The sequence below is a fragment of the Rattus rattus genome, chromosome 4 (genome assembly GCF_011064425.1).
Source record: "Rattus rattus isolate New Zealand chromosome 4, Rrattus_CSIRO_v1, whole genome shotgun sequence".
Taxonomy (NCBI): Eukaryota; Metazoa; Chordata; class Mammalia; order Rodentia; family Muridae; genus Rattus; species Rattus rattus.
In genome coordinates this window covers 114434778-114458177 of record NC_046157.1, presented here as the reverse complement: position 1 = coordinate 114458177, position 23400 = coordinate 114434778, and the positions used below count along the sequence as shown (strand labels likewise).

General features: G+C 46.6%; 1 protein-coding gene across 1 annotated transcript in view; it reads left to right on the top strand.

Annotated features, from left to right (window-relative positions):
- Aff3 (AF4/FMR2 family member 3) overlaps positions 1-23400 on the top strand; it is a 464232-nt gene that overhangs the window by 372714 nt on the left and 68118 nt on the right. The window contains exon 12 of the mRNA XM_032900975.1: positions 15878-15918. Coding sequence (XP_032756866.1) covers positions 15878-15918 — 41 coding nt within the window. The remainder of the gene's footprint in view (positions 1-15877; positions 15919-23400) is intronic.

Below are 23400 nucleotides of genomic sequence, written 5' to 3'. Positions count from 1 at the left end.
CTTGGGCTATGAGAACTTTAGAGGTGGAATGACTTCTTTCTAGATGTCTAACCAGGCAGGCAGACACCTAAGCAATCACAGTAGAAATTCATTTCTAATTTTATTTTCTCATCTGTGTGACTGAGAAGAAAATGACACCTCCACCCCCCCACCCCCACCCCCGTTTTAAGCCACTGAGAGGCTCAGCTAGGGACCAAATGGGCTAAACCTTCTTAAGCATGCGATTTGTGTGTGGTTTCTATTAGAAAAAGGATTCACAGACTGAAACAGTTTCTAGAACTCTTTGCAGGAAGTACTTCCAATGAAAATGCAATTTAAGAAACTCATTATCAACACTGTAGTATCACGCCCTCTAACAGCAAACAAGTCATTTGCCTTACTGTCAACTTCCCAGTCTACATGGGCGACACTGGACTAGGAACATACAGGTCAAATTCTTTATTCTTGCATTTGGACCCGACCCTCATGTGTATTTTACTGGGTTTTTTGTTTGTTTGTTTTTGTTTTTTTGGGTTTCTGTTTTTTTGTTTTTGTTTTTGTTTTTTTGTTTTTGTTTTTTTGTAAAAGGGGCACTGGGGGTGAATGATTTTATAAAATAATTCCTAACTCATCAATAAGTCTCCAGACAGTGGTTTTTGCATATGATAATTTAAGTTAAATTGTTACATTAATTAAATTAAGTTGTCCTATTTGAGTCTAAAGTATACTCTTGTATAGTCAAAAAGTCGTAAGTCTCCCCTCTTTTTACCAGTTAGGGTTATTTGACAGTTCTATGCTTCTATGTAGTTTATTCTGTTTATGCTGCATTACAGAGAGAAAGGTGGGCTCACTTTCTGATACACAGCTAAAGACAATAATGATCTCCTCTTCTCCCCAAATTCCATCACTTGCCAGCAGTTCATCGGGAAAAAGATGGGATCCCTTGAGTCCTTCCTGAAACATGAGTGGCTGTAGGCCTATTCTCGCACCTTCCCGGCTTAGGCTACTGTAGCTGGGACAAGATCATGGTTTTTGTGACGGGTAGCTCATGCCCCAAAGGTAGCGCTTGACCTCCTACTCCCTGTCTCCCAGCTTGTCTTTCCTCTCCTCTCCCACAGTGCTCCCCCAGCCTTGGAGGAAGGCCCCCTACTTTTAGAAAAAGACTAACGATACGCTCTCCCTGAAAACTTGTAGCCTACACGTATATGAAGCATACTTTATTTCTCTGACATCGTGAGGCGATGACCCATTTGTTTCCAGGTATAACCAGAATTCACCGCCATCCCAAAAATCTTTTCAAAAAAAACCTTCATAGTCTTTTCTTCCCTAAGAAACTACCTAGTCATCTTTATAACTATTGGTGCAGCTGGCCTGTGTGCTCACCTGAAAAATAACAATGTCCACAGAGCCTCAGGCTGCTACACACCTTAGCCTCACACTCTGGTGTGTTTAACATGCCCTTTTTCTGCCTTTCCTCCCAACTGCTGCTGTGCTGTCAGAGATGAAGACAGGAGCTGAGTGTAGGAAGGTAGGAAGGTAGGCCACGGAAACCTTGCTGCAGGTTTCAGGTCCCTGCTCAGCTGCTGAGGAGCTCGGTGGCACTGGCCGGTTTTTTCAATCAGAGTCCTTCAGAGCTCCACGAGCTAAGTTAGAAATCCCCACCTCTGTTTCTCTTCCTGCTGCTGTGACAAATGCATTCAAAAGCAGCTCAAGTAAGGCTTATTTGGACTCACAACCTCAAGGCATACAATCCAGAGAGTGGGGGCAGGCAGTAGGATCATGATTTGGCACTGGCCAAATTGCTCCCAGTCAGGTGAATGCTGGAGGATGATACCCAACATGGACCTCTGGCCTACACACATGTGCACACGCACTAATGCACACACACACACACACACACACACACACATGCACACACACACATGCACACAAACATACAAACATGCATATGTATGTATTTACACACATGTCCACATACACACACACACACATGCACACACACACATGCACACAAACATACAAACATGCATATGTATGTATTTACACACATGTCCACATACACACACACACACACACACACCCTTATGCATACTCAAATACCAGAAAAGTGGCATTGCAGACCACTCTTGTTCACTGCTTCCTTAAGCCTCTCACAGGTGCCCCTCCCCCTCTCCCCTGTACTCCTCTCCCCTCACCTGTATCCCCTCCCCTGTGCCCCTCCCCCCCCTCTCACCTGTGTCCCGGCCCGCCCGCCCCCTCCTGCCTGCTCCTTCTTCTATGCTTTGCTAACTGCTCGGTCTCCACGAGGCATTGGAGTCGAAAGGCTTCCTTCCTGCCTTTTCCATTCTGGTTCTTATTTGAGGCATCCTCCTGTTCCCTCCCCACCCCCAGTGACCTTCAGTTTTTCTATAATGGCAACTTCTGTGCAGCCTCAGTTCGGCACACTCTCCCAAGCCACAGACATACTTAGCTTGTCTATTTGATTGTCTCACAAACATTCCAAACCTGAGCCATGCCAAACTGAATTCTGGGTTCTGCCGTCGTCCCGTTACCCAAACATGTTTGTCTTGCAATTGTTCCCGTTTCCAGACCTAGCGTTCCCAGATGCCCACTGTTCAAGCCTAAAACCGCAGGACTCGGTCTTGATAACCCCTCGTTCCTTGCTCAAACGCTCTTTTTCTTCTCTACCTTCTATAAGTCTAACTTCCAAAATTAAACATTAGTGTATTGACCCCTTTCCATTCTGACTACTTTAAGCCAGCTTGTGGGAACTGTCGCCCTGTTCTCTGACATCTATAATACAGTTTGTCCTCAGTGATTCTATAAAAATGTACATCAGAGCAAATAATTTCTTTTTTTTTTTTAAGTTTCATATAAGTGTGTATCTCAATGTTAGTATGTGTACCTCATACATGCAGTACCTGTCAAAGCCAGAAGGGGGCATCATATCCCCAGAACTGGAGTTAACAGGCACTTGAGTACTGCCTGTGTGCAGGGAACCAAACACTGGTCCTGTACAAGACCAGGAAGTGCTCTGAACCCAGCCATCTCTCTGGCTCCTAAATCTTTTTCTTTTTTTTAATCTAAAGTCTGAAAAGGTTTCCTCTCCCACCTGGAGAGAAATGCAGGGTCACAACATGGTCTCCATTAACTTGCAGTCTGGCCTTGTTCATGCCTCCCCCTACTCCCCGAACTTTCCAGCACTTCAGCTGCATGGCCCTTCTTTCAGCTCCTCAACAAGCCACGCTCAGCTGCCTCGGGGCATCCGAAGGTCTCTGATCTATCCTTTGGCCTGGTTGACACATGTGCCTACCAGAGGTACAGTGTCATTTCATGTCCTCAGAGAGGCTCCCGGCATGTTCTTTTTCTCAGTCATACTAGTCTTTCTCCTGGACCTCACCCTAATTTTAGTTACACTGTACGCATTTTGATGGTAACTGCTTCTATAAACAAAGCTGGAAGATCCTGTAGGAACGAGACTGGCTGGCTCAGTAGGCATGCTGTCTGTTGAGCAGACGCATAAACAACCACAGGGCACTGTGTTCAATTGGGATTCGTTCCTGCCATTCCCATTGAAGAAGCAGAGGTGACCTTTGTCCCGCCTTTGATTCCTGTTACTAAATCTCAAACATTAAATGAATGACAGGAAAAATATATATAAGACCCAATATCATAAATAAATGTAAGGCAAGTATACATTCACAGATAGCCTTGCCTGAGACACCCTTCCTTACACACTCATCTTGTCAAGCGCTATTAACGGTGCAGGTTCTGCAAGTCATCTCAGGCAGGAGCCCCCCAAAGTCATCTCCCTGCTGTGCCCCCTCAAAGGCACCAGAATTTCACTTGTCTTTGCTTGATAAGTTGGCTGAGACATCTTTAAAATAAAAGCAAAGGGGGGCTGGAGAGATGGCTCAGAGGTTAAGAGCACTGACTGCTCTTCCAGAGGTCCTGAGTTCAAATCCCAGCAACCACATGGTGGTTCACAACCACCTGAAATGAGATCTGATGCCCTCTTCTGGCATGTCTGAAGACAACTACCGTGTACTCACATACATAAAATAAAATAAATCTTTAAAAAAAAAAAAAGAACTCTTTAAAATAAAAGCAAGCTGTCAGGTGGTTCTCAGACTCCTCCCACTTGGTGAGCCAGATTTCTTGTTTAGATGTGTATGTGACAGATTCTCACGGTTAATGGTTCCCTGGGGGGTATTGTGGAGGACATGAAGGAATCGGGAAAATAATTGAAACAATTCCTGAAGGTACCGCCAGCTTGATGGATTTGGAGGGAGGGAAAACACACCTACATGTCGGACCATTTGGTCAAAACGGTGATCTCTACCTCTTGAGTCTGGGGAAGCTTGGGAAGCTTAGAAAGCAAGGCGGAGCAAATCTCTAGTCAGGATCATCACAGCTGAGGCAAGAGGAAAGGGACACATGATCTCGAGATTTCTGGCAAGCCGTAGCTGAGACCATATCAGCCACAAGCAAGCTTTCTACCATGACAAATCCGTAGCTCAGGGACAGCTATCGAGGGAGCAGCCATCCACACTGAATGGCTGACGTCTGCCTGCAGCTCCCAATAATCACATTACCCACACAGATTGGGCAGTCTTTTCGTTTTAATTATATAAGTGCATTTCTCTCCTTAAATGGGTGTAGTTTATCCACTTAAACCGACTGTTTTAATTTTACAGGCAGCGATCATTGGATTTAATCTGTAGAGGGGAATTTCTCTATTGGCCTAATTGATTTCTCAACACAATGAAGGAAAGTTACCTTTTAATACCCAATCAATATTTGGAGAGCGTACAATTAATTTAATAGATATCTATGCCATTAACATAAATCTGCGAGCTAAAGAGGCAATTATTTTCTTATTTATAATGCAGAGAGTAATAATCTTGTCTGTCAGAGAGAATCTAAAGCCTCGTGCCTCTAGCATGTCCAGACTACAGGTGAAGCCCCGCCGAGCCCCACTGAGACAAGAGCCCTTGCATTTCATTTGGTAACTGACGAAGTGGCAAAGAAATAGTCTGAGTTCTCAGCCCTGTCCTATAGAGGCCACGGAGCACTCACACCAGTGTGGGTTAAACTATTAAAAGCAGATTTCTGCCCATCCGGCCCCCGCCTTGTTTCTGTTTAATATGGCAACTTTGTAACAGAGAGTGGGGCTTTGCGAACACAGGAAAGGAAAACCTGAAAGACATTGACAGCCTATGTCAACCATCAGTGAGCTCTGACGAGTAACTGGGTGAAACGCAGCCCAGTTCCACTAGCCGTGTTTTTCTTCTCGGCCTCTGCTTGGTTGATGTAGAGGTTCTTGGGGCTGTGAAAATTTATTACACACAGAGTCAATCTGCATCCAGGCAGCCAAGTCTGAATAAATAGAGTCATTGTGCATGTCTGGGATTTGTGGCCAGAGTTCATCCAGTCAGCGTGACATTCACATCTCGGGAGATTCATAAAAGCCAACACCCTGGTATGTACTCTTGAATCCTGCCAAAACTGTAGAATTATATAAACAGGACTGGAAGCAGTAATCAGGATCAGGTTTGGGGGGCACAGCTCCAAAATCGAGTTTCTCTTCCTTGAGGAATGAAGTGTATTAGAGATGTTATTTGCAGCCAAACGAGAGCTGTGCAATTTTTGCATAAGTCATCCTTAGAATAGTCTTAGATGCCTACTAAGCTCTCCATCCTGGCAAGCTGCTGGCCTTGCTGCTCAAGATGAATTCCACATTAGTAATATTTGTTTTAATTTAACCACAAAAGCTTTAAGTAAAATTTCAATGCCAGAAAGCTCCTCATTTCCAACGGACTATGGGAAAATAAAAAACTATATATTACATATGTTAGAGGCAGTAGGGACACAGGGGATAAGAGAAATGGTGGCTTGCATTTGGCTTTGTTTCTAGTCTTGTAATCATTGAGTGCTCAATCTGACAGCACTGCTGTGTTAGTTTCCCTTCTGAATGGAAACACAATAACTAAAACTGGGGACACCCGCCTGCCTCTCAGAGCTCTGTCGAGCCTGTGTAGGAGTGAGCACACATCTGAACTGTCAGTCACAATCAAGGAAGCAAGTGTAAGTGCTTATCAGGACGGTGGCCTGGGTTATCAGCCCGAACGCTCCGTTAGATAATTCCTCACAGACAAAATCTCACTCTCATCTCGGATAAACATTTATGAAAGCCACCGAGGGTGGGGGGAGGTCAAATTCTTCTCTTTCCATTCTAATCGGCCGTAATTTCCAAAACTGATGTGGTTGACTTAAATGTCACCCACTGTCCACAAGAGTCCCCTAAGGTTTTAGAGACTTTGAGGCTCAGGTGAGGTTTTGTGTGAACCCAAGCAGAAGAATGTGCCTCAGCAAATGGAAACCTGAAAAGTGAGAAACTTGTGTAAATTGTATAAAAATTAAAAGGTGCTCTGTTGAATGCAGGGAAAAAGTGATTGGCACCGGCAGGAAACCATGGTCTTTGCTAAAATTGTAGAGTTCTCACAAGGAGGTACTATTTTTTTTTTTAAACTAAGGCACAGAGTTCAGTACCACCCTCCTGCATCCTCCATTTCAGGAGCTCAGGGAGACAAGGCTGATGGACGTTCTTCTCTGACCTAGCTCTCAGCAGGACTATTCATTGGCAAGGAAAGTGGATTCCCCCCTCCAGAGCACATTCCTTTAACTGGGAGGGGTGACCCTGTGTCCTGTGACTCTGATGATGTGGACTTTGGGGGTTTTTGTTTGTTTTCTTCTTCATTAGTTTGCCGGGAAGTGTCAGCATTTAGAGTGTCTGCGGTCTATGTGTGCTATCACGGCTCTCCGTGTGTGGATGGTGTCCTGAAGCAAAGGGATCACCTACAGTTAGGTATGCAGGTGTTTGGTCCAGATAAGCATTTGGAATGTTTTGTTCTTGTTTTTTGTTGCTCTAATTTTTCCACACGTGTGGGGCTGGTTATCTCCTAAGCACGGCTCTTCTCAGGAGACCCTCAGCCTGGAGAAGCTTACAGACAAACTGTTCTTGTCATTCAAGGGCCCTTGGCACTCTCCAGTTCTAACCAGAACAGCTCTGCTTCCCACAGATTGAGTTGAGTGGAATAAAACCATCTCTAAGAAACAGATCAGACAGTTGTTAAAAACTGGGTCCAAGGCACTCCCTCAGGTGAGCTAGGTTCCCAGACAGAGCCCCCAAATTGTTACAGATATGTTTAGGGGTAGCAAAGAAAGACACCACCATGCCAACTGAAGTGTCTGGACATAACAAACTTTACTCTTGGTCAAGAGGGTCTGCTCAGAAGGATGCAAACACCCCAAGACAGAAAAATGTGTTTGGTTTTTATTCTGACTCAGTAGCTGTGTTTTTTTCACCATTGACTGGGGTCAGGCCTCCCAGTCTATTTCAATATAATTGACTTATAAGATCTGAAGGAGGAAGGAGAAAGAGGCTACTGCCCCAAGGAAAAAAGGGGGTCACTGCTGGAGGCCATCAAATTTCTAAAATAGAGCATTAGGCCTCTGTGTCAACAAATTTGTTACTGAGTGTAAATGGTTTAAAATATTTGCATAATGGGCTGGAGAGGTGGCTCAGTGGTTAAGCGCACTGACTGCTCTTCCAGAGGTCCTGAGTTCAAATCCCAGCAACCACATGGTGGCTCACAACCATCTGTAATGGGATTTGATGCCTCTTCTGGTGTGTCCGAAGACAGCTACAGTGTACTCACATACATAAAATAAATAAAGGCTTCTTTTTAAAAAAAAATCCATTTGCATAAAAGTCTTACCAGGTGAAGAAGATAAAAAGATTTTAATTCCTGGTCCTAAACCCAAGTTTTATAGTATCTGAGAGAAAAAGCTCATATTTGATATTTTGTACAATCATTGCCACAATCTGAATCCCGGGAGGTCTGCATTAGCCAGGATTTCCCCCTGGGGAGGGTGGGTCAGCACTGTCTCTCAGTTCATCTTCAAGTTAGAATCCTGCTTAAAAGTCCCAAGGCGGTTCTGAGAAGAGCGTGTGCGTTTGCACACTGTGGCTGCCGAGCTGCCTTCCTACAGCCAGTGAAAATGCAGATCCACTAACAAGCATGGGGTTCTTTCTGCTTTCTCTTGTATGACTGGTTTGGGAAGTACAAGTAGGACAGTCTGCTCTACCGTCACAGAAGCTACTTTTACTTTCAAACATTGGATATTTTTTTAGTAGAAACGCTTGAATGAGATGTAAAGCCAGACCCAGATATGGGGTCTTCAGCCACAGTTTAAAACAAAGCTACTGAGACATTCATTTCGCTTCCCTTGTGTGGTCCTCACATAAAAACAGAGTAGCATGTGTAGACTCTGTTTGCCTTCACAGTTACTGACCACCCACCAAGACCAGTGGGAATTCCACCAAGGCATCACACAAAGGTAGCAAAGAGGACCTTTGAAAAGGCTCCGGAGGCATTTGGGAAGTCACCAAGTGAGAAATGACTCATCCCAGTGCCCCACTTCTACAGCAACAAGAACCTCAGGGAGTAATGGCACCAGAGTCCCGTAGGAAGACTGTGGGGGAACGGTAGAAAGATGGTGATACGTGTGATTAGGGTGCATTGGGACAAGCACAATGACTTCAGATGGTCTCTAACAATAAAGGGGACTCCTTCTGCTTGGCAGCAGTTACATATTTCCAAGTAGCTAGTAAAGACTTTGAATAGCCCTGATACAAGGAAATGACAGATGTTTGAGATCCCAAGACGTCACTACTCTGATCTGCCCATTAAACGTCGTGCACATGTTGACAGATCACACCACTGTGACCGTGTGTGTGTGTGTGTGTGTGTGTGTGTGTGTGTGTGTGTGTGTGTGTGTGTTGTCAATGAAAGCTTTGGATATATATTTAAATCACAGTTATCAACAAGCCATCCCCGTTTGGACCTTGCTTAAGTTGTGGCTGCATTGAAATTGCCACGTGGAGCAAGTTTCAGGAGCACTGAGTGACCAAAAGCCCAGATGGGTAGATCACAGAGCTATGGCAGCTCCTGTAGGAGTTAGCCAACACTGGCATCTGGCAAAGTGCTTGGAACATCAAGCACTAGTTGCTGAACACGTGATTCAACTTAGGGGCAGGGTCACTTGATCTGTCCCCAACCAAAGCTTAAATAGCCAACTAGTCCAGAGATTACAAAGCTATACCAGCTCTTTGTATTTCCTGCCAGCATCAGCTCTATGCAAACCCTCGACACTGAAAAGCCCAGTGGTCCCATACATCGCCCAAGCACGGCAATAGAGACTTTAGACTAATTACCACCAACTGACTTGGCTCCTTTCCCCCAGGATGTATGTCACTGGATTCTAGAGAATGCACTTATCTACTCTGGTGAGGCCTAGAGGCCAGAGAACCTTCTAGAAGGTGAATCAGTCCCTGATTTAAATCCATGTCTTGGTGTCAGCATCCATATTCCAGTGTCAAGAACCAGAACTGTAAAAGGCGTACCCTCCCGTAGACTCTCTGTCCTAGAAGCTCTGCCAGCTTTAGGTATCGAACTCTTGTATGATGATGTAAAACTCCTGAAGATGTGAGTGCACAGGCCGGCATGGGGTTGCACATGCATATCTCTTTCCCTCTGAAGGCACAGTTGTCTTGCCAGGGCTTTGTCCCGGTTCTGCTACCTTCTCAAGAGCCTCCTCTCAATCCTGAGGGCAGGTGGATTTGGCTCTCCATTACCGAGAGCAGCTTGTATCCATTAGGTTAATCCCAATGGTTCTCCAGCGGCCTTTGGTCCTACGCTTACGCACAACTAACGCAGCCAGGCTTGTCCTTCCTCACCCAGTCCTGTCGCGATGCTCTCGAGCTCGGGGTAGGATCGCATGCTCTCTTCACTGAACACCAGACCCTAAGTCTGTAAAGGAAAGAGCTCCGGATCCCAGAAGAGCCATGGACAGTTTGGAGGGTGTCTCCAGGGAGCAAAATGCCCTGGAGATATTTAACAACAGCAAGTGTACCTCCCTTAACATTACATCAGAAGACCCAGCTGCACCCAGGCATCCCCCACTGACATCCTCTAAGAGCTCTGCCTTGGGTCCTTGTGTCATCTTAAAGGAAGCACAGGAAGCTGGGGTTAAAGCGCTCCCTTGCCCAATGGTGAGCGCCCCGGTGATAAATGGAACCTAACTCCTGTTATTGACCCAGAGTTTGCGGGGGGGGGGGCACCAAGGAAAGTTGGGAGCTAAAGAAGCAATCAGGGGAGAGAAAAAGAAAGAAAGCTAGACCTCAGAGCTTAGGTGGAACCAGAAACCCTTACAAATGTCAGCTCGCCTCTGCCTTCAGGAAGGTGGGCGGTTTGTCCTCTGCTGCCCCCACTCCCCCCCCCCATTCAGCCATGCATGGGCTTACTTTACTGATGAGCTCCGTCACCTCTGAAATTCTGCCTGTCCTCAGGAGCCTACTCAATGTCGGTTTTATAAAGAGCAAGCAATACCCACACAGAGCTGTCTTTATTAGAACAGACAGCCCAGGGTGCCCAGCCAAGGAGAGTTTTCTCTCCTCCTCCCTCTGACTGTCATCTGGCTGGCACCCCACCCCACCACTCACCCCCACCCATCCACCCCACCCCACCCCTCACCCCCCACCCCACCAACCCCACCCCCCATCCCACTCACCCCCGCCCATCAAAGTCTTCTTAGGCAGAGGTCACTTTATATCCTCCTCAGTGACTCTGCCTGACCCCAGTGCAGAAAGGGTGAGGAGGAAGCCTGCTGAGCAGAAGGCTCCAGCCTAGAAATGCACAGTGATCACGCTTTCTAAGGAAAACACAAAAGGGCTCCTTTAGAGCAACAGCAAAACCTTGGCCCAGAACCTTGAGCTGTATTTAATCCGTGTTATGACTGTTGTGGGTGTTTTGCAGAGAGGAGGCGAGGGTATATGTGCATGTGTTCTCATGTGTGTGCATATGCATGTGTGTGAGATCCACCTTTATTTTAAAAAAAAGAAAAAACAGTTTCTCATTGTATTTGAAATTTGCAGATTAGGATAGGATGGTTGAATAGTCAGCCCCAGGGATCTGCCTGTCCCCTGCCTCCCAGGCTGGGATTTAAAATGTGTGTTATTATCCTTCCTCCCCCTCCTTCTCTCACTCCTCCCACTCCTCCTCCTGTGTAACATGGGCTCAGGGGCTCAAACACAGGTCCTCATGCTCACACCACCATATTATTGGTGTCTTCGTTTGGTGTTTTTAACAACTACAGGCTAATATTTCCACAAACCATCCACCATCTCTCCCAAAACTCCACAGGCAACTTGAACTTAAGGGCACAGAGTTACCCCACCCTGACTCATACTCCTACACCATGAGCCCCACATCCCAGCCAGTGGTCCCCATCCACACCAGGTGCCCAGACATGACATCTGGTGCTGACGCCATCCCTGATCTACAATGTCCTACCAGAGGGGGTTCCTCAAGCCGAAATGCAGAGGGTAACTGCTCTCTCCGTGGTCGAATTCTTCTCACTGTAATAACCTCACAGGGAGTTCTTCCTCGTGCAAACACACTCACTGTACAAAACAGAAGCTAGCATGACATTTGGAAATAGACTCTGTCACCAATCCCCGTTACTTTATCATAGGCTCACAGGAAGCTACACAGAATGGACAAGCATGCTTTGTTTAGCTTCAGTCCACGTAAACACTTTATGACTTCCAATTGTTCTGTACTTCCACAAGCCCACACTTGACCTCTGTAACCCTTGAAATTGGCCCCACTGCCCCACCAAGCCGTACCACCGTGACCTTGTAGTTTCTCACTGACCCAGGAACAAAGCTTGAGGTAGCTTTTCTTCCACATCTAGGCCTTCCTCCTTGCCCACACTCATTCCTTTAGTCTAATGGCTCTCCTTCCCCTCCCCCATCCCTCTGGTCTAATGGCTCTCCTTCCCCTCCCCCATCCCTCTGGTCTAATGGCTCTCCTTCCCCTCCCCCATCCCTCTAGTCTAATGGCTCTCCTTTCCCTCCCCCATCCCCCCTCCCCCTGGTCTAATGGCTCTCCTTCCCCTCCCCCATCCCTCTGGTCTAATGGCTCTCCTTCCCCTCCCCCATCCCTCTGGTCTAATGGCTCTCCTTCCCCTCCCCCATCCCTCTGGTCTAATGGCTCTCCTTTCCCTCCCCCATCCCTCTGGTCTAATGGCTCTCCTTTCCCTCCCCCATCCCTCTGGTCTAATGGCTCTCCTTCCCTCCCCATCCCTCTGGTCTAATGGCTCTCCTTTCCCTCCCCCATCCCTCTGGTCTAATGGCTTTCCCTTCCCTCCCCCATCCCTCTGGTCTAATGGCTTTCCCTTCCCTCCCCCATCCCTCTGGTCTAATGGCTCTCCTTCCCTCCCCCATCCCTCTGGTCTAATGGCTCTCCTTTCCCTCCCCCATCCCTCTAGTCTAATGGCTCTCCTTTCCCTCCCCCATCCCTCTGGTCTAATGGCTCTCCTTCCCCTCCCCCATCCCTCTGGTCTAATGGCTCTCCTTTCCCTCCCCCATCCCTCCGGTCTCATACATTTCTCTTCAGGATTTGTTATCCCACACTGACTGAGCTTTCTGTAACCATTTGTCATCCGTTGCTCTACCTCATGGCATACTGCTCCCCTCAGCCACAGCCATTGTGATGCAAATGGTTGTGTACCTGTGGACTTTTCATGTCTGCCCCACCTCCAGACTCAGAGAGGTATAATGAAGACCTTCAACTGCTTTTGCTGTCACCTACGCCAAACTCAGGGCCTACACATAGTAGGTAGCTCAGAGTCAATTACATATCTATCCAGGCATAAGTTCTATTTCCATCAAGAAACTGCATGACTCTGGGCCGCCGTGGGCTTCCGGCCCCTTCCTTCCCTTTGCAGTCCGACCCCACCCAGCATCTACGGACTTGCCCTGTGCCAGACCCAATTACAAAAGGGCCTTTAATTTCCTCTTTGATTGCCTTTCAGTAACAGACTGCGACTTGTAATTCATTTAGCACACATTGGAGCCAGAGTATCTGCTGATTACGTTTCCAAGCACCAACCTTGTTAAAATAAAGAAGTAGAAAAAGATGTCAGCTCTTGAGAGGAGCGTGGAAAATGACTATTTCTGGCAGAAAACTTGTTTTGTCTTATAGACTCGCGCTTCGGCGCCATTCATGAATGAGTAATGCACTCAGGAAAGATGAGCGAAGCCCTCTCCTAGCCCCCTCAAGTGACCCTGTTGCCACCCAATCAGAGGAGAGGCTGATGAGAGATTAAGAAAGGAAAATGCGCTCGCCGTGGTACCAATCTTAGAGGGATGGAATTGGGCAATCCATCTAGTTCACAGCCAGACGTTCGGGTTTCAATCACGAGTTACCTAAGTAATTTTTTTCTTGACTCTTCAATCCTGATGTTTATTTCTTTCATTATTCCCCAAACTTAAAATGAGACAGGTGAAAACGCTGAAAGGTTTTCCTTACTTTCCTTTTTTTTCTTTAGGAGAACAGACAACAGAACCTCTTAATAGTCAGCCCTTGCCTAGGTATATAACACAGCATTTTACTTTAACACCATAGCTATTTTTTTCCTGGAGGGGCGATTTTAAATGTTTAGTGCATTCTCATTGGCTTTCTTCATGGATGATTGTCCTCTGTAGAGCATTTATTCATAACCAAGAGTAGCTACGGTGAGAAGCACAGTCAAAAAAAAAAAAATCAAGCATTTAAAAAAAAAAACAGCACAGTGCGGGTGAGTGTGCCAAGGTGCCACTGTGTTGACGGGGTGATGACACTCCTCACAGACAGACCGGCAGAGTGAAGATTGACCGAAATTGATGGATGGATGGAGAGTGCAGGGGCTAGAGGGGGTCCTAAGTCCAGCATCTTGTGGCTTTGCAAAAGGGAAGCCACCCTTGATCGCACCCAGCTTATGGTAGATCTAGCTGACAGGATCCATTAGCAGGCACCACTGTATGGGGTGCAGCCAATCACAGATGCTTCAGTGGGTGCAGCCTCTCTCTGCTTGTTATTTCCTGCATTCTCTAAGTCACTTTCCAGCCATTGACACATCAACTCTCACTGTTGATGACCAGTCGGAGAAGTCAACAAGAGGAACCCTTGGAGACAGGGGAGAAGAAGGTGAATTGACTTTAAGTGCAGACTGGATCTTTAGTCCCGGCCCTCATCATTCGCATGGGGGGTGCACACGCATGTGCAGGCACTCCTCCATGTGATGTGTCTTCCTCAGCCAGCCTTGCTATGTTTCGTTCTTCCCACACTGTCAGAACTTATTGGGTAGCCAGAGATTTACAAAACACAGCTGTCTCCTTGGCTGCAATTTGCTCTCAGTTTTGCCCCTGTAGGTAGCCATCAGCAATCTCAAATTCCTTCATTCCAGCCTCAATTGCTAATGTCAACTCTTGGATCCACACAGACCAATTACAGAGTGACTGAGAAAGGGTTAAGGAGGCCGCAGACTTGCTGAGAGCTATCCTGAGTGAGAACACACAGAACCAAGGGAGAGTCAGTATGGGAGAGTCAGCCCACACAGGGCTGTGTAAGCACAGAGGGGTCAAATGCAGGTCGTGGTGGTGAGGGGTCACCATCAGGAGAAATCACGTTTAAGATCAGACGTAAGTTAGATGGCTGATGACTAGTCGGCGTGCTTGCTGCATTTCCGTCTTGAAGTATCCCCCCCCCTTTTTTTTTTTTTTATTTTTTGAGTCGGGGTCTCTCACTGAGTCTGAAGCTCATCAGTTGGGATAGTCCACCAGAGGACTACACTCCAGGAGCACACTGACCTCTGCCTCCCAAGGCTGGACTTAAGATACACATGTGCGCATATCTCCGCAGGAGCCCTGGGGTTCCAAACCACAGTGCTTGGGTTTGCACACAGCAAGCATTCTGCCCAACAAGCCCTGTCCCCGGGTCGCCAGGAAACTCTTAAGCAAACAAACAAAACCACGGTCACAACATCACTGTCGTGCCTAAAAATATCAATAACCCCATAATATTTTGTGATTGTCCAGTCAACGATCGGGTTTTCAGATGCAGAAACTTTTAATAAGTAAATCTGAAAGAAAACAATTTAAAAAAACAATTAAATTATATCTTCAGTGGCTATGCATGCTATGCAAACTTGGGGATCTGGATTCAAACCTCTAACACTTATGTAAAAACAACCTGTATGTAAAATATATATACATACACACACACACACACACACACACACACACACACACACACACACACACACACGCACGCACACTAATAGTACATGCTATGCAAACCTGGGGACCTGGATTCGAACCTCCAATATATATTGGAGTGGGACAGAAGCAAGTGGATGCTGGGAGTTTGATGGCCAGCCAGCCTCCCCAAAATGAAGAGCTATGGGTTCACTGAGGGTACTTGACCCAAGTGAATAAGACAGGTATCAGTGGAGAAAGGCACCCAGTGCCCTCCTTAGCCGCTGCACACATATCCACAGGTGTGCCCCACTGTACTCACACATGCACAGCAGCAGACACACACCAGCACAGATTTGCCCAAGAAGTTAGAAGTTTTCCTTTCCTTACAGGAAATGAAGATAAAACAATGGAAAATTCACTTCAGGTGGTAGGGAAAAAAAAAAAAAAAAAAAACGACTCAGGTCTTGGTTATGTTTCCTGAGACCTGGCCCACACTGCCAGGGAGAAGTACTTAGCACCTCCCCCACAGTCGCCCCCTACTGGCAAACGTGCCTTGCTGCAGCACCCCTTAACCGAGAACCTTCCTTTCATGACATAGCGGGCTTTCTACTGTGTTGCTAACGGTTTAAAATTTGGCCGCTTGACAAAAATGTGTGTGTGGTGTGTGATGCCTTTTTTTTTTAAGTGTTGATTGAGCGCATAATTTAAAAGTCAGAATATTAAATAAACATCTCTACCCCTTTCTTCCAGCAGGCAGCCCAGAGAACGGTTCTCCGCGCTCTAGCTGACAGGTACATTTTGTCATTTTTATGAACTATAAATTGCTTTATGAAACATTGAGCCCTATTTATTGTGGCATATAATTCATGATCGGATTTTTGTCCCTAAAGAATCTGCGAACCGGGATGTTAAACATTCCGCGTGCCTGGGTTTGTCATGCGTGCATGGGGTTTACTACTGCGAAGCTCGCCTTGTTGTATTTCACATAAAGTATGAAGAATCCCATGTTGTGCCGGGAAACAAGAGGAGGGAATCTTTGCGGGGAGGCCTGAGTGGTGTGGTAAATTCTGAACTTTGGAACTGGCTGCGAGCCAAGCACGTTTCTTCATTGTGAGGTGTTTTCTCGGCTCTTTCCATACTGGTTCACCCAGAGGACTCTTCCTTTCAGTAGATTTTCTCTTGAGCTGTATGCATATTAGCCAGCCACTCATGCTCTCCTGCCTGACTCTACACCTCTGCCTGTTGCTTGCCCACATTGTCCTGCCTTGTATGACTGAAGGAGTCATAAACCTGAGGAAAACTCACAAGCTGAAACTCACGCCCTGCTTTTTCTACAACAGACCAAGACATGTGCGTGAGAGTGTGTGTGTGTGTGTGTGTGTGTGTGTGTGTGTGTGTGTGAGTCAGAGAGAGAGAGAGAGAGAGAGAGAGAGCACACACGCATGTGCTCTGTCAGGAGTCAGATGAACTCCCTACATATCTCTACAAGATCCCTGAGAAGCGATGGCATTGGACTCAGTGGGAAGCCCCTCTGAGCTGACTGGCACATGTCAGTATTGTCTAGCCAGCCTTTGCCTGCCCCCCTTTGGACTTTCTTTGAGAATGAGCAATGGCTGACTGAACCAGATCAGTCCAGCACTCCTCCAAGGTGCAGCTCCTCACTTCCATGAATTACCTGGAGCACACAGGTGGAAAGCACCTCCTGTTTGCTTACTTCAACTAAGAGCCTTTCACCAGGGACAGCCACCAAAGCATGCATGCTGGGAGAGCGGCGATCTGCTGCTGCTGCTGCTGCTGCTGCTGCTGCTGCTGCTGCTGCTGCTGCTGCTGCTGCATGGTTCAGAAACCCCCCCCCCCATGCGCAGTGCTTCTGGGCACTTCCAAGGGTCCAAGCTCTTCCTACACGTATTTCTTTTTGCTTTTTGCCTTCTCTTTGAAAGTAAAAGTCTTTCAGTCAAATGCTTTGAAAATCAGGGGAAATCCAGGTTTTAACAGAATGACCCTTACTGTGAATACAATATGTCCTCTCTGGAGGGCAATGAAAAACTTATGATATTGTATTAGATCAGTGTTTCTACAACCCTGCTGATAGACTACAAACCACTCGTTTACACCCTTTAGATGACGTTCCCAATATATAAAATGCATGCTTGATAAAAAACCGTGTGTATAAACACTGAGAAGCATCATGACAACCTCTGTCAGAATGGGTCAAACCGTATTTTAGGAAAATGGGCATTCCCTCTAAAATTAGATAGGCTGCATCAGAAACAAGGACTGACACAATCAAAGGCCTCTTCTCAGGGAGTCAGCCCTGGGAGGCCAGTGTGGATGGATCTTAATGAGTAGCCCTTTGACCTCTTTTGAAAACTCCCACTAGAACCTGTCGAGCTGGTGCAGAGCCCAGAGGCCAGGGTCACAGTGGTCACCATTTCTTTATCCCCCAGTATAAAAGGCCATCGCCCTCTTCAGTCCAGAAGGTTTTTATTCAAAATTAGAGGAACTCAGCTCACTTCCAGGTGACAGCTCACGCAACCCCACTGCTCTAAATAGCTACCCTCTCCTTATTTCTCTCCTTCTGCATTTGGTAATTCAGGGCCGCGCCACTTGAGAGATACAAGCCTTCGGGCAGGTGTGTCCAGCCTTTTGACATTGTGACACAACATTATGACAAAAATCTGTGCTCAAGAGCCAAATAACTGAGTTACAATAAAGACATTTCTAAAGTGACTTCTGGGTTTGGTGCCGGGTTGTGTTGGTAGCCATTTTTAAACACATGCAGCTCGTGGGCCTAGGTCGGACACCCCTCTAAGGTATGTGTCAGTGATGATGTGTGCCTTGGGCAAACTGAGATCTTGTGGTCGGCTTGTTTAGCTCATGGAGAATTGTGCCACTTCCTCCTTCTCCAGACACATTCCGTTTTCATTATCCAGGACATACGGGAGAGCATCTGGAGTCACTTAGAGATGGTTCGCTATGTAGCCTGACAGGCCTGGATCTTGCTATATAGACCAGGCTGGCCTTGAACTCACAGATATCCACCTGCCTCTGCCTCCCAAGTGCTGGGACTAAAGGCATGCACCATACCTAGCTCTTAAATTGGGTTTTAAGCCAGCCAGGACTACATGGTGAGATCCTGTTTTCAAAATAAAGAAAAAAGTATTATAAAAGTCCTTCTTCAAAATCGGGACTTAAAAACACCTACTGAGTTCTTTGGATTCATTAATTCATTATTTTCCAGGTTTTTTTTTTTTTAATTAGAGGATAGTAACTATTCATGTAGCGGGTGTGTTTTTCTATCCTATTACTTAATATTTTGAATAAACAAATATTTTTAGAAGAAGGTATGTGCCTTGGCCCATATCCTTGTATGATTTGCTTAACACTCTGTCAGAATAACTACAGATTTGCAATGAAACTGACCTCCCTGACCATGGGCTACCCAGGGCAGCTACTTAGAGCATGAGATAATCTATCAATCACTTGTAGCCTTGACAAATATCTGCAACTTAAGGAAGGAAGGGTTCATTTGGGCTCATGGGAAGAAGGTCATCATGACAGGAACTTGGGACAGCCAGTCACATTTTGTCCTCAGTCAGGAATCAGGTGGCAGCAGCATAACGTCCTTCCCTCCCTCCTTTTTCTCTGCTCTGGGAGTCCCAGCCTTCGGAACCATGCTGCACAGTTATGGTGAGTCTTCCCATCACTGTTAACCTAAATTCAGTAGTCCCTCAAGGCCAGCCCCCTACGTAATTCTAAATTCCATCAAGCTGACAGTGTAAACCATCATGATCTATCAGACATCAAATTACAGGATCCTGCCGGCCTCCTCAACTGTGTCTTCTACCTGTCCTCACTTCCATCTATAAAGTTTCCTAGCAGTTCCATGGCACTCCCCCCTTTTTACCCAAAAGACCAAACATGTTCAGATCTGATGTGTTTTCTAAGTTTGTGATTCTGGAGTTGGGCAGAGAAGCCCGGTTGGCCCCAACCGTGCCACCGTGGGCTCCTTGCCCTTCCTTAGGCATTCCATGCCAACATATCTGCCCAACCATTTGCATTCCTCTCAGAGTTTAGCCCATGAATTTTACCAAGGGTGGCATCCGTGTACTGATGAAGAAACAGAGTTTTGCCAACAAGGTTGGTGGGAGGATCTGGATTGTAAGGTCACTTGGAAGGACGCCTACCCTTGTGGCTTTGACATGTGATCAAGGCCAGCTATAGGGAAGAGAAAGGGCTGAATCCTTGTCCTGAGGCTGACTGGGATTCTCAAGCTCTGGGGTATTAGTGGTTATGAGGCTACCGAAGGTTTTTCTTTTCCATCCTTTCATATCTCATAATTTCCCTGGCTTGTTTATTGTTTTTAAAGGAGGTGCCCTAACACAAATGCAATATTTTATAATATAGGCTAAGACTTCTAAAGGAAATTTATCTTTTAACTGTAAATTTTAAATTGTGTGCATTCGTAAGCATGATATGTTGATACATTAGCACTTGGTGTGATTCATTAGTTAAATTAAAAACATCTTGGGGGCTGGAGAGATGCCCAGGTGGTTAAAAGCTTTTGTTGCTCTTACAGAGGACCTAGCTTCAATTCCCAGGACCTATATGGTAGCTTACAACTATCTAGAACCCCAGTTCCAGGGAGTCCAACAGCATGCACATGACGTACACATATGCATGCCAGCAAGACATCCATACTCAGGAAAGTAAAATAAATATTATTTTAAAAGATGTAATGCATCTATCTCTTCACACATCATTTCTTCACTGAAGAAACACTTGTAGCTTATTAAAAAGCTTTCTTACACTGTGCGTGTATGTGTGTGTGTGTGAGTGAGTGTGTGTGAGTGAGTGTGAGTGTGTGTGAGTGTGTTTGTGTGTGAGTGTGTGTCAGTGAGTGTGTGAATGTGAGTGATGTGTGTGTGTGTATGTGTGTGTGAGTGTATGTGTAAGTATATATGTGTGAGAGTGTGTGTATGAGTGTATGTGTGAGTGTGAGTGTGTGTGTGTGTGAGTGTGTGTGTGAGTGAGTGTATTTGTATGTGAGTGTGTGTGTGTGTGTGTGTGTATGTGTGTACACATGTGCATGTTTCCATGCTTATGTGTAGAGATCAGACAACAACTTGCAAGAACCAGTCTTCTCGAGTGTCTTAGTTAGGGTTTAACTGCTGTGAACGGACACCATGACCAAGGCAACTCTTATAAGGACAACATTTAATTGGGGCTGGCTTACAGGCTCAGAGGTTCAGTCCATTATCATCAAGGCGGGAACATGGCAACATCCAGGCAGGTATGGAGCTGGAAGAGCTGAGAGGTCTACATCTTCATCTGAAGGCTGCTAGTGGAAGACTGACTTCCAATCCCCTAAGATGAGGGTCTTAAAGCCCAGGCCCACAGTGACAAGCCTACTCCAACAGGGCCACACCTTCTAACAGTGCCACTCTGGGCCGAGCATCCTCAAACCATGACATCCACTTAGATCTCAGAGATCAAACTCAGAGTCGGGCTTTAGTGGCGAGCCCCTGTGCCCGCTGAGCCACTCACTAGCCCTTGTCTGACTTTCTCAGATACACAAAGCCCTGGCCATTCTCCGTCATGCTCCATCCACAGTGCGCTGGCACATGAAGTTGGGGGGGGGGGTGTCTCGTGATCAATAAACAGTCTTAGAAAGCACAGATGTAACAACATAGCTGTTGCCTAACTCCAAGACTCACCTCGTATACTGTCCAGAGCAGGGGGCTTTGCTTACAGTACAGTCCGCATAGCCACAGAAGTCATAGAACACCAGGCAGAGTGAGAAGCTGGACTCCAGCCAGCTCTCCCGGACCTGCCCTGAGCTGACAGGATAGGCGTGTTGTGGGAAGGTGGGGCAGGGCCAGTTTCGTTCTTCTCTATACACCTGACTGGGTTTTTGTTTTGTTTTGATTTGATATCTTGTATTTTTTTGAGAAATGTGAGCCCCACTGGTGTCCCCAAAGGATGAAAATCACAGGCAGCCAGGGCAGGAAGAGGTGGCAAAATTCGGCGGGCGACAAATCAGCCAATTAATAGATGACACTTTGCACGGGCTTCTGTCCTTATAATCTGCGTGCTTTTTCTTCTTGTGCCTTTGATGGGGACGGGGATGGGGACAGGAGGGAGGGTGAAGAAATGGATGGTTGGTTCCTTTACAAAGATGGGAGAGAGACTGCAGAAGCTACCTCATTATCAGTAGCTCGGAGAATAGGCAAGGGCCGCTAGAGAGGCAGGATGTGTGTACAGCCGGAGAGGAGCCTTGACTGTGATGAACTTCTCTCTGTAAGTGGTAAATAGCCGGCAGCCCTGATCAGAAGAAGGATGCGTGTGATTTATCAATCTGAGCGACTGCTCATTTGCAGAGGAACTGGAGGTCAATCTGGAAGTCTGCGGCCAGAGGAGCGCGAGGAGATTGCCAGGACTAAGAAGTTAATCATACCCCGAGACTGCTTCCATCTGTCTCGGGGCGACGGAGCCACTGCGCGGAGAGAAGGCATGCTTTATAGCAGCAGATCAGGAATTAATATTTTCTGTGGAATCTCAGGCCTCATTTGCAGCAACCCGGGCTTTATAAAAATGGAGCATAATTTGGTATGAATAAATCACGCTCCGTTAGAAATATGAGGGGCTGAGAAAAAAAATTCACTTGACTCAAAAAAAAAAAAAAAGCTCGAGAAAGCCAATACCAAATGCAGCCGTTGAAGCAACGGCACTTAGAGGGCAGGAACGGCCGAGTACTTAAATTGTGCATATAATCATTTTCTGAAATGTCAGCGTGCAACTCCCAGCCATGGCTACATTTTTATAGCTTTGGAGACACATCACCAGACTATAACCTGTCTGCCCATCTGGCAGATTCTTGGGTCCAAGATCCATTTATATTGAAATCCAAACAACTGCCTCGGATTTATTCATTTATTCCTCGGAGCCTCGCTGAGCGCATGTGGTGCTCAGTGGGGTGCAGCGCAGGATGAAGTGCACTGCTGAGCTGTGCTCTTCTCAGGGACCCGCCAGTCAGAGGCAGGGACGTGGGGCCAACGAGGAGAGAGGCCTGGTCCTGCTCTCCGTTTTCCCCCTCTCGGATAAATCTCCTGCACGGAGTCCTATTTTTCATGGGGAAGAACAGACGGAAATGAAGCCGATGACAAATAACCTACAATTAAGAGAGCTTCACCTCCACCTACAGAGCCGAGTGTGAAATGGTCTGTGTCCAGAAACAAGATCAAACTTGTACTGAGAGAAGAGGGGGAGGGGCGGGCACCGGCTGGCTCAGCAGGGGATTCTATTCCAGCTTCTTCCTGCTGCCCCCTCTAGTCCAAGGATCCACTTCAGCTCAACCAAGGGTGTGTGGTGAGCTGGAGAGAGCCTCCAGTTCACTGGTGTACCCCTGGGCTTCGTTCTGCTCAGTCCGGTGTGAGGGAGTACCGCTCGCAGCTCTGGTGCACTGCTAAGTGCTCCCTTCTTCAAAAAAACGTTTCGTCCACTTACTATGGGCAGCACTCGTGCCACTGGGTGTCTGGGGAGGTCAGAGGGCAATTTGAGGAAGGTCCTCAATCTGAGGAGGGTCTTGTCCTTGCCCCTTAGAGATCCCGGAGAACAAACTCTGGTCATCAGTCTTAAGGGCAAGCACTTTCACCTGCCAAGCTGAGCTACCTTGGTCACTCAAGTGATCCCTTCTCTAAGCATCAAAAAGAAGAGATAGGGCACGTTTAAGGAAGTGTTAAACTCACGGGGTTAAAGTGTCACGTCATTCCTGTCTCTCCCTGTGACCTGTGTTCTCTAGTCTTTCTCCAAACGGTAGAAGCTGTATCATTTTATAATCTCCAGAACAGTCCTGAGAGGTACACAGAACCTTAAAAAAAAAAAAAAAAGATGAGCAAATTAAACCACAGGAACATGCTGTGACTTAACCAGGGGACACTTGGAAGCAAATGGCCTCACTGTGATCTAGCCCAGGTCTGACCGGTGCACTCTGCCAGCCTCTCGACATCAGCTTGGAACCGGTCAGAGACCTTCGCCATAGGCTTGGCCACCTTTTGCACACTTGATCTTGCTGTCTTAGACATCTTTTTATCTCCAGGACATTACCTGGGAGTTAAGGGAGAAATTATTGGGTGAATAAATGAATGAATGTATGAGTACATGCATGCATGAATGAATGAGTGAATGAATACATGAGTGAATCAATGCATGAATGAATGAGTGGCTACATGAATGAATCAATGCATGAATGAATGAATGAATGACTATATGAA